The 11116-nt window shown below is 67.3% G+C and overlaps 2 protein-coding genes across 2 annotated transcripts in view; both read right to left on the reverse strand.

Moving 5' to 3' along the window:
• LOC144222513 (beta-lactoglobulin-1-like) overlaps positions 1–1685 on the reverse strand; it is a 2916-nt gene extending 1231 nt beyond the window's left edge. The window contains exons 1-4 of the mRNA XM_077753033.1: positions 1590–1685; positions 1075–1214; positions 433–506; positions 210–383 (exon numbers count right to left, since the gene is read on the reverse strand). Of these exons, the coding sequence (XP_077609159.1) occupies positions 210–383; positions 433–506; positions 1075–1214; positions 1590–1685 (484 nt within the window). The remainder of the gene's footprint in view (positions 1–209; positions 384–432; positions 507–1074; positions 1215–1589) is intronic.
• The window catches only part of LOC144222707 (beta-lactoglobulin-2), a 15428-nt gene that overhangs the window by 1950 nt on the left and 2362 nt on the right, over positions 1–11116 (reverse strand). The window contains exon 4 of the mRNA XM_077753275.1: positions 9655–9768. Within this exon, the coding sequence (XP_077609401.1) occupies positions 9655–9768 (114 nt within the window). The remainder of the gene's footprint in view (positions 1–9654; positions 9769–11116) is intronic.

Genomic DNA, 11116 nt, shown 5'->3' on the forward strand with positions numbered 1-11116 from the left:
CCGCACCCCACATCCCCCCACACCCCTGCCATGGGGGCAGCCATGGAGGAAGTTGTCCCTCCTCGGGCCGTCTCATCTTGGATCTCGTGAGGAACGCGGGAGTGAGCACAGGAGGGTCTAGGAGGGCAGGGCCCAGGGGAGGCCTGGTGTCGTGGGGCGTCCTGACAGCTGGGGAGCAGACGGGGGGCAGTACAGAAGGCGGTGGGTACAGACGCCCACAGACAGCGAGCCTGGTCTCATCACCGTGGGGGTCAGAGAGGCCAGCAGGGACGTGCCCACAGCACTGAAGGCGGGAAGGGCAGTGAGAGCTGGCACTGAGGGTGGTGTCACTATTCTCATGCCCGGGCCCCCTGGGGTGGAGCGCGGACCCTGCCGCACGGCCCCTGAGCCAGCAGTGGAGGCGTCTCGGGGGCCCAGGGGCCCAGCACTCACAGTTGATCTTGAACTCAGCAGGGAGCTCGGTTTTTTCTGCCACGACCTTCTTCTCCACACACCTGCCGTCCTCCCTGAAAAAGGTCATGTCTGCAGGCCGCCTGTGTGGACCTTCCCGTGATAGGACCGAGCCACGGGTGGGAGCAGAGCCGGGCTCCGGGAGGCCCCAGGCTGGGGCTGTAACCTCTCATCGCTGGCAGGTGACCAGGTGGGACAGGGCCACCCCATCAGAGGACAGAGGGAGCCGGAGCGAGCGTGGGCCGCGAGTGCCCTTGCCCTGGCCGTCAGGGGCGATGACCTGCATTCGGCAGACACTTGTGGGGTTTGCATCCTCCTCCCTGCCCCCTACACTGACCCAGCTCTCTCCTGCACCCCCACGACTTCTCCAGGGCAGACAGGGCTCATGGCAGGAACCGCCCAGGCCCCCAGGGCCCAGCCCCAGCTGACCGGCCTCCACGGGCCTCTCTGCGCACTGACCTGCACCGCCCTGTGTGGCCGGCCTGTTGGCCCAGACCCCCCCGTGGGGCCCCAAGGCCAAGGGGGGCCACCCGCACGGAGCCAGCTCCCACCAGGACCTTGACCGCCCACCCGCCCTGGGCCCAGGCCCTCGCCGGCCCCCAGCCCGGGGGGAGGGGCACCCACCGTTTGCGCAGAACGATCTCCAGGTTGCCCTGGGGGGTGGGTCTCAGCTCCTGGACGTACACTCTCAGAGGCGCGGTCTCCGAGTCCAGGAGGGAGATGTCGCTGGCCGCCATGGCCACGGAGTGCCACGTCCCGGCCACCTGGGGGGAGGGGCCCGGGCTGCCATCGGGGGTGGGGAGGCGGCCCCCCCACAGTGACCTCTCCCTCCCACCCTGCCCGGGGCCTGGTCTAGCTGGGGTGGCAGCCAGTGAGCTCCGGGCGACCCCTGCCACCGGCCGGACGCCCCCCCTACGGAGCCTCCACACGTGAAACAGCCGCCGAGTTTCGCAGGCGGCTTTGACCGTGCGCGTTCCCCAGAGCCACGCGCATCTTGGGAAACGAAGGAAAGCCGCCCTGAAGACGGGGGGCAAGTGGGGGGTTTCCCGACGTCACGGCTTCCGCCGCGCTCTTCAGGCCGAGGCCCCTCTTCCCTGCCCGCCCGCAGCCCCCCCGCCGCACCCCTGCCGTCCTCAGACCTTCTGGAGGTCCAGGTCCTGCACGGTCTGGGCGACGATGGCGGCCCGGCCGCCGCACACGAGGGCCAGGCCCAGGGCGAGCAGGAGGCACTGCATGGCTGCGGCTGCGGCTGCGGCTGCACTGAGCTCCTGGGGTGAGGAAGGCCGGGCCGCGGGCTCGCGCCCTTATACGGGGGCCAGGGGCCTGGGGGCCTGGGGGCCACGTGCTTCCCCGAATCCCCGTGGCTCATCCCCAGGCCCTCAGGGGGCTTCCTCCACCGCACAATGGGAGGCCTTCTTCCCTCGGAGCGAGCGGAACGGAAGGTCCCTGTGTCCCCGGACAGTTCCTGGTAGGCCCGGGGGGGTCCGGGGGGGGTCCAGGCTGGTGGCCAGTATCTGAACACTTCTGGGTCACCATCTTCACAACAACAGGTCAGAGTCAGCACTGAGGACAGCGTGTCCTGGAGGATGGGCCCTGGAGCTCAGCCAGCGGCGGGAGGGCCCCATGTCGGCCCCAGGGTCCGGCACATCGGCTGCAGGTGGCCATCTGTCCCACACAAGGAGCAGACGTCACCGACACCCCTTCACCCTCTCGCCTCCTGCAGGCGCCCCCACCTCCAGGTGCCCCCACGGGCTCGGCTGGCCAAAGCCTCCCCAAAAGGCTGCGATCCTTCTTGGTCTTTCTTCCTTTTGTTTTATTCCCTCATCTCGGGCGTCAGCTCCTCCATGACACGTGGCCACGGCTTGGGGGCACGGGGTCCCCTCCTGGTCACCCCCACCCCCGCAGGAAGGGGAGGGTGCAGTGGGTTCTGGTGGAGCCCGAGGATGGGCCTGGCCAGCAGAGGGCGCTCTGAGCAGCAGGCGTGATGGGGAACCCACCGGCCGTGGCCTCGGAGGTCGGAGGTCGGCGGGGCCAGCCAGCCCACGGTCGGGGTCCCCTCGGGGCGGGGCCCACGTGGGGGCAGCCCAGCGGCATCCACGTGGGAACGTGAGCTCGAAAGGCTGCGCTCTGCCAGCCTGAAGCCCTTTCCCGTGGCCCTCGTGCCCGGGCCGCAGCTGTGCAGGTGCGGAGGGGGGCAGAGCAGTTACGGAGACCGAGTCCCGCCCGCTGTGGTGTAAACCAGCGCCGCAGGGGGCGTGCGAGCCCCGTGTGCTGAGCCACGGGGCTGGAAGGCCACCGCCTGACGTTCCAGAAGGTTACGCTGCCCCTCCCTGGGAGGCGGGACTTGGGATGGAGGGTGGGCACGGAGGGGGCAGCCACCTGCACTGTGCCCCCAGCCGGGCGGCCTCGCTCTCCCGACGGGGGTCCAGAGGGACCCCGCCCCCCACGGGAGCCGGCCTTTCCCGGTGAGCCGCGTGCAGCAGCAGCGTGGACGGGGGCCGCGGGCTCTGCTCTCCCCTGGAGAGGCCACATGTCCTTGTGCCAGCAAAGCGCCCGCCCCCCAGGCAGATGGCCGGTCCCGGCCCCGGGCGCCCGGCTGTCAGGGCGGGGAGAGGCGGTGGCTCAGGTGGCCACGCCGCTGTGGCCCTCTTGTGGCAGCTCGCGCAGACCTGCCTCGCGGTGTCCACGCCCCCCACTGGGCAGGTGGCCGGTCCCAGTGTGGCTGCTGCTGCTCAGGGGGACTCTGACCCGGACGCTGGGGTGTCCGTTGGAACTTTGAGGAGCTGCCCTTGGAGCTCCGAGCAGGGAGGGTGCGCACGCTTGCCGCCTGTTGGTGGAAGATCCGGGATGGCCCTGATGAGGTGGGCCTCCGGCAGCGCCGCTGGGGGCGTGCGCCCGGCACAGTGACCCTTCCGGGCCCTCCCCAAGCCCTTGCCGAAGTCCCCATGACAGCCTTCGGGCTTCAGCGCTTTCCTGTTTTGGGGAAGTGGCAGGCATCGCACTGCGTTGAATGGTGTCCCCCAAAACTCACGTCCCCCCGGAGCCTCCGAATGTGACCTTATTTGGAAGCAGGGACTTCACAGGTGTGATCACTATGGACGAGGCACACGGGAGCGGGGCTAGCGGCTAATGTCCTTTTCAGAGAAAACAGGGGCCGAGAGGGGACACAGGGAGAAGGCCGCGCGGACACAGAGCCAGAACGGGGGGGGCATGTCTACGAGACGGGGACACTGGGACACCCAGCAGCTGCAGAAGCGGGAAGAAGCAGGGATCCTCGCCCCGAGCCTTCCGAGGGAGCGCAGCCCTGCTCACCCCGGCTGGACCTCGGGCCTGGGAACTGGGAGGGAGTGGTCTTCTGTGGATAGAAGCCCCCCCAGCGGGCGGTCCTTGGCTACAGTGACCCCGGTACTAGCACCGGCCGCTTACACGGGTGCCCGCGGGACCCAGCGAGATGCGAGGCCGTGGTGGCTTCCGGAACAGGGTCACCAGGGTAGTGGGGGGAGGGTCAGCCAGCGGAAAGTGGATGTCCTGTTTTCTGGTGAGCGTGGGAAGTGCGGGCCCCGCCCACCGCAGGTGACGCGCCCCTCGTGTTCTCAGCGATTCTGTGTTCCCGCCCATCGTGCCGCAAAGCACACTTTTCGGGACACCCTGGTTCATGATTTCCAGGAACGACGCTCCCCAGAACGCTATTGAGGAAACAGAAGAAAGAGCAGGGATCGCTGGCCCAGACGGTTGGTGTTGTCCAGGCTGAGGGGAGACCGAGGCCCCGAGGTCCCGCTTTCCCCCATCGCTGCCCCAGTGAGTGGGACGTGGGGGGGCCTGGCCCCAGGCCCTTCCCTCCTGCCGGGACCCCAGGTCCTCAGAACAGGCCGAGGGCAGGCCTGCGATTGCGGAAGCAGGAAATTACTTTTCATAGGATGAACTTGGGGCCAGGAAGGGGGTGGGGCTTCGTGCAGCGGAGAGCACAGCATGGGTGCCCCGCCTGTTTCCCCAGGGCCCATCCCTGCAGCGGGGTGCCCATGGGACCGGTGGGCAGTGTGGCCTCACGAGGGCATCTGAGTTGTGCCAGGCACGACCGTGGTGGCCGGCACCAGGTGCCCCGAAGCACGCGCCATCATGGGTTACCTTCCATCCGGAAAGACCGCCGCTGCCCGGTGGGGGCTCCCTCCCGGCACCTCCGCTGGGCCCCGGACGCCCGCTCCCCGTGCCCGCAGAGCACCGGGCACCCCACGTGCTCACGCGCATCAGCACTACTCACGTCAGTGGCACAGTGAATAAAATAGTCCCCAGGGCGTCGGCAAACCGCGTGTCTCTGAAAAGCCGAATTACTGCCCCCGTGGAAGGCCGCACGCCGTCCCTCAGAAACGGAAGCCGATTTCCGAATCGCTGCATGACCCTGTAGCTCCAGGACAGACCCCGAAAGATCTGAAAGCAGATCTTTTTTTTTTTTTTTTAGGTTTACTGATTTATTTTGAAAGAGAGAGAGGACAGAATCCCAAGCCGACTCCACGCCACTCAGTGTGGAGCCTGCCTCGGGGCTCGATCCCACAAACCGTGAGGTCATGGCCTGAGCCAAGATCAAGAGTCAGACGCTCACCCGACTGAGCCCCCAGGCGCCCTGAAAGCAGGTCTTGAAGACATACCTGTGGACGGTCCACATGTCCACCGACGGGTGGAGGCACAAACGACGTGGTCCGTCCGCGCCGTGGAAAGTTATTCAGCCCTCGAAAGGGAGGAAACCCCACGCCTGCTACCACATGGACGAAGCTGGAGGACATTATGCTGAGGGAGGCGTGAGCGGGACGAATCCCGTGGGCTCCGCGTGTCAGAGGGGCCCAGGGGGTCAGGGCCACGGAGACGGTAGGACGGGCCAGGGGCTGGGGGCGGAGACGTACCGTTCTGTGGGCGCAGAGTCTGTATTTTGCCGGATGAACAAGTTCTGGAGATGTGTTGCCACACAGTGTGAATGCACCCGGCTTTACGGAATTGTATGCGGCCCATGGTTCATCNATGAACTTGACCTCCTGAACTGTGCCCTCGAAAGTGCTAAGCTGTTGTGAGTCACACTGTGTGTACTTTGCTGCATTTAATAAAAAATGTCTAATTACCGGTGCACAGCCTTGCACAGCCCCCCACCCCCAGCATTCCCGATCCTTCTAGAAGCATCCGTCTTGGGAGGGGGTGTCCCTCTGGTGTCCTCCGAGGCCCCCGAGCGCCCTGCTCTTCGGCAGAAAGGCCGTGCGGCCTGGCCTCTTCCCTCCATCTGCAGCATTCTTGTCGCAAACACCTTGCGGTTTGCACCAAAGCTCAGTGCTGGGCGCTCACGAAGCCTGGTTCTGAACGAGCCCTCGGGACACCGGGCCAGCTGCCCGCGGCCGTGGGAGCACACACAGGCGGAGCCCACGGAGGCCCGTGGCCTTGCCGGCTTCCATAGGGGGTTTCTGTGCGGCAAGCGCAGCCTTAGGCCAGAGAGCAGAGCGCCACAGCCGCTTCGGGGGGCGGGGGCTGCCTGGGAGCGGCAGGTGCCCGCACAGAGACGCCCGGCACCCGCGGCACAGACGGAGCCCCCGGTGGACGGGGCGATCGAACGCCTCCACGTCCCCGGTGTGGGGACCGGCAATGCCGGGGGGGAGCGACCCCCCAGGAGAAGAAATGGGTGAGGGGAGTCCTGAGTGCCCTGCGCAGATGCTACGGGTCAGGCCCCCCCAGGCTCAACCACGTGGACCCCCAAGGCCCGGGGGAACCTCGCTGAGCTCGGCCAAGGACAAGCAGAAACAGCACACAGGACGGTGGGGTTAAAGGGCCACAGTGTGGAGGTGGCAGAGAGGAGGCGGGGAGGCCGGAGGCCACGAGCACCGATCAGGAAACGCCCGGAAGACAGCGGGACCCTCCACGGTCACGAAGCCCATGGGACCAGCGATCTGAGTATTGCCCGGCCACACCAGCAACCCTGACCGCTGCACGGGTGAGCCCCGCTGTGCTCGGGCGTGTTTGAGGGCGGGGTCCAAACCCCGGGGTGCCCCCCCACCCCGGGGACCCGGTCAGCCCTGTGCTACAGGAGGACAGGGCGGGGCGGCGTCCTCGGGAAGTGTGCACCTCAGCCCGAGCCCGAGGGCAGAGCGTCACGTCCAGCGGTGGGCGCAGCGTTGGGACGAGACCGCTTCTTACCCCCGGCGTCTGCAGGGACCCTGTGACACTGGGGAGTGCGCACCGCGGCCGTTTGTAACGTCACCAGGTGGAGGGGACAACGACGTCATAGGCTCAGCTTCCGCACTAATCACACTGGTGACAGGTAACCAGCAATCCGGGCTCAAAACCAAGGCCCAGCACAGGACGGGACTCGAGGGACAGCACAGGACAGGACGGGACGGGACGGGACGGGAGGGACGGGACGGGACGGGAGGGACGGGAGGGACGGGACGGGAGGGGACAGGACGGGACGGGATGGGACAGGACAGGAAGGGACAGTGAAGCAAAACCTTTCAGCCAAACAGGAATGGAAGGGACTCTCCTTGACCTGACAAAGCACAGGAACCCACAGCTTAGCAAAAATCCCTCCTGCAAACGCTGCCATTCTCCTCTTTTTTCGTTTTTACATGTAACTTGTTGTCTGTCTCTATCACAGGCTTTATTCATATACTTATTCATGAGAGAGCGGGCGCGAGCTCGCACCACGAGCAGGGGAGGCGCCGGCGAGGGAGAGAGAGGACCCCAGCAGCCGCCGCCCCTTCAGCGCAGAGGCCACACCCAGGGCTCCAGCTCGTGAACGGTGAGATCATGACCGGAGCGGAAACCAGGGCTGGGGCCCTGAGCTGGCCGAGCCCCCACGTGCCCCCACCCCCCGTCCCAGGTTTTGAGCCACGTGAGTGTGCTGTGTCCTGGTGGCACTTTCTTCGTGTTTCTCTGAGTTCTGTGAGCTGGTCTGGAGCTTTCCTGGCCCCCCCTGCGCCCTGTGGGAGGTGGTCAGAGNGTAAGCGGCACCGCGTGGCTCCGTTTCCCGCACTCTCACCGCTTCCCGCCCTCCCGCATCTCTTGGCCTCTCGGGGGTGCAAGCCCCCCGCCCCCCGTGCCCCCCCACCGGCTCTGAGCCTGGGTGTCTGTCTGTCCCCCCCCTTTCTGGTCCATCAGCCTTTGCCGGGGGCGTTTTGCGGCCTCGCTGTGTGTTGTGCCCGTGGGGACGGCCGTGTGTCCCGAGAGCAGGTCCCCTTGTGCTCAGGGAGTGTCATCGGAGCAATTTCCTTTGCCCGAAGGTGGCTTGGTCGGGGCTGCAGTCACGGAGGTCCCCGGGGCCGCTCGCCGTCCCCTCCCTCGGGCTGTGATGCTCCTGCGTCCCGTTGCCGGTGACCTCCGGCTGCCCCTGTCACTCCGCCTCTTCTGTCGGGGACTCTGGGTCCTGTGTAAAGCGTTCCCTGCAGCAGCAGCAGCAGCTCCCGGTCGAGGGACAGCCCGCGGGGCCCGGCCAGCCTCCGTGGAGCGCGGTCCCCGCCAGTGTGATGTTCACAGCGAGCCTTTGCCCGTGTGTCCGCCGCCGGGGGGAGCTGGGGGGAGGGTGGCCGCCGTGGGGCTCCCGTGGCCCTGCCGTGGCCCTGCCGGCGCTGCCTGAGGGGCATAAGGGTTTCTCCGGCTCAAGGCCACGGCCAGGCTCCCCAGGGCAGGCTCGTCTCAGGCCCGGTTTCCTGAGGGAAGGGGAGTCCGACCCGGCGGCCGCGGTTGGAGGGGCCCCGTTGGGTCTTTCTGGCCACGGGCACTGGGCCACGCTGGTGTCATGGGGGGTTTGACCTGGGTGGGCAGTGAGCCACCGTGGGCGGCCTTCTGTCCCGGGGGGGCCGGGCCTGCCCGCCAGTGCACTGACCGCCCACCCCCGGGTCCCCAGCTCTCCTTCTGCGGCAGTTCATGCTACTTCCGGGACTCGCAACTGAGTTGCTCCCTTTGCTGGCTTTCCGGTGGCCCTGGTGGTGGCCGGGGGGTCGCGGCGGCGGGGCAGGCGGTGGACCCCGCTGCGTGCAGCCGAGCTCAGGGTGCAGGAGGCCGTCCCCACCCCGTCCCACGCCCACTGCCGAGCTCTTTCCTTCTTCCACCTCCATTCACGGACGAGACCAGACACGCAGCAGTGAAGGGGCTTCACCCCCGCCCAGCAGGGGCCGGGCGGGCTGGCCTGCAGCCTGCACTCTTGCCCACAGCACCCACGCCTCACCGGCACGTGGCCCCGGTGGCCGCTGACGCGTGTGGCGCACGGGCTCCGTGCCCGGAGCCCCCAGAAATGAGCTCACTTCCTCTCCACGCGCCCCGGGGGTGCCGGATGCCGCCACTGGTGTCTCTGGGGCTGGAACCACTGTGTCCCCTCGGATGGGGCTTTGTGTCAGGGTCAGAGCTGGGGCCGAGCCACATGGCCTGGGTCCACGTCCAGGTCCACCTGTGACCGAGCTGTGTGGCCCTGGGGGCTAGTGGCTGCTGGGACCCCGCCCTCAGCGTGGACAGAGCAGCTGCGCGGCGAGGGTGGAAGGAAGCCCTACATCCACCACCCAGGCCGGGGCTCAGGGGGTCCCCGCACCTACAGGTTTCCTCTCCCGGGGCGGGGGCGGGTCACCTCTGCAGCGGCTCCCCGGGGGCTTGGAGCCCACAGTGGGGAGCCCTGCTCTTGGATGCTGGTGTCTATGGCCCTGTGGCCTCCCCGCCCCGGAGCCCCAGCCCCCNTGGGGGGGGGTGGGTCAGTCCCTGGGCCTCAGGGCTTTGTTGACCCTGGGGAGCCCCGACAAGGGAGCGAGTGCAGGAAGGACACACTGGCGTCCTGAGGTCAGTTTCCAGGGTGGCCTCCAGGGCTCAGCCCACCTGCCCTCCGGGGTCCCGGCCCCTCCCCCTGGTCCAGGCTCAGGACAGCACTGGGGGCTCTGCAGGGACACAGGACGGGAGGGCCCACCGTCCCCGGGCCGTCAGGTTTCTTACAGCATCAGGCTGCTGGCTCGTGGGCGGGGGGGCCCCTGCTGGCCCAGCGCCCACGCCCCTCGGAGCCCCTCTCTGAGAACAATGGTAGTGTTCCCGGTGCCGGTGTAGGCTCCCGATAGACTCCACATCGGATCGCACCCCAGGACCTTTGCTAACGTGAGCCACGGAGGCCGGGAGGCAGCCCTCCTTCCTTCCTCCCACTGGGGCCACGGGGTGCCTGAGAGCCACGTCCTGGAGGGTGGCCCTGCGGCGGCTACGCACCCAGGTACTGGCACACCATGCCACTCTCGGCGCCGGGCGCTGGGGCCTCCATGCAGAAAAACATGTAGTGGGTGTAGTCAGTGTCCAGCACGGTAATCTTTCTTTCCCCCTGGTCTGGAGAAGAGGCAGAACAGAGACCTGAGACCTGGCCCACGACCCCCCTGGCGACCTCGGGCCTCCCCTTCACCTGCCGTTCATTTCCACCGCTGCTGCCGAGGGCCGACACCTGGCAGGGACCCCCGGGGGCTCTGCGGGCGGCACCGGCGGCCCCAGACCAGCCCTGCCTGCACTTGGGCCCAGGCCGCAGGCAGTTCTTTCGAAACGTCTGTGCTCCAGGATGCCCTCTGGGATTTACACCCTGCTGGGCCCGGGGCTCGCCCCCCACGTTCTGGCTATGCCCTTTATCCTTTCAGATTTTGTCCACACGCTCAGGCGCTAAGAGCCAGGTGCCCCCCCCCCGCCCCCCCGTGACAGGTGCCCAGGTCCTGTGAGCGGCGACAAAATAATCCAGGACCGGAGCCCCACTGGAGGTGGGCTCTGCGTGGACATCAACGGGCAGAAGGAAATGGAGAATTGTTGTGGGAGGTGGGGCCGTATTGTTTGTTCTTCAGAGGTGGGGAGCCCGTGGGAGCGGGTGGGGACCCCACGGCCGTGGGGCGTGGGCCTGTCTGGCTCGGAGCAGGACAGCGGTGGGGGGGCAAGCAGAGTCCCTGCCCGGCACCGCCCAGCTGTTTGGAGGCTCCCGCCACCTTCCCGGGACAACCAGGGGCCCTGCAGCTGAGCCTGCTTGTAGCTCAAGAACCGGAGAGGCTTGTGGGGGGGCCTCGGGGGCGTCCCTGGTGGCAGCGGAGGGCTGGAGCCTGTGGGGTGGGCCCAGGGCCCGTGCCAGATGAGCCCGAGGGCAGGGTGCCTCCACTTTAGGCCCAGGAGACAGGGCCCGTGGGGTGCAGCAGAAAGGCTGGAGACGAGGCGAGGCCCAGAATGTTCCAGAAGCAGGTTCCAGGATTGAGAGGCGAATTCACAGGGTGTTTGTCACCGATCTGGTTTATTTGGGTATTTTCAAGGAGACACAGGCGCTGGTCCCTGAGCAGGGAAGTTGCCACAGGCCTGCCCTCAGACAGTACCTGCTCTGACTCGCCCCTGCACGGCATCCCCTCTGACCTGCACCTGAATGGGACTCGCTTACACCCGCACCTGCCCGACACCTGCTCAGACCCACCCCTGCACGGTTTGCAGGGAACCAGATGCTACTTTGCTGTCTTTCTACCCGAGCAGGGAGCCAAGGGTCCAGGAGGAGACTGAGCCCCAGAGAGGGGTGGGGTCCCCAGGCCTCATTCTCCACCTCCCCACCCCAGAGTGCCCTGTATCACACCCAGTGTGATGCAGGGCAGGAGCACACCCAGTGTGATACAGGGTAGGAGAAGCCGGGCCTGGTGTGCTGGGTCACACCGTCTGACTCTTT

The sequence above is a fragment of the Crocuta crocuta genome, unplaced genomic scaffold (genome assembly GCF_008692635.1).
Source record: "Crocuta crocuta isolate KB4526 unplaced genomic scaffold, BGI_CrCroc_1.0 scaffold971, whole genome shotgun sequence".
Taxonomy (NCBI): Eukaryota; Metazoa; Chordata; class Mammalia; order Carnivora; family Hyaenidae; genus Crocuta; species Crocuta crocuta.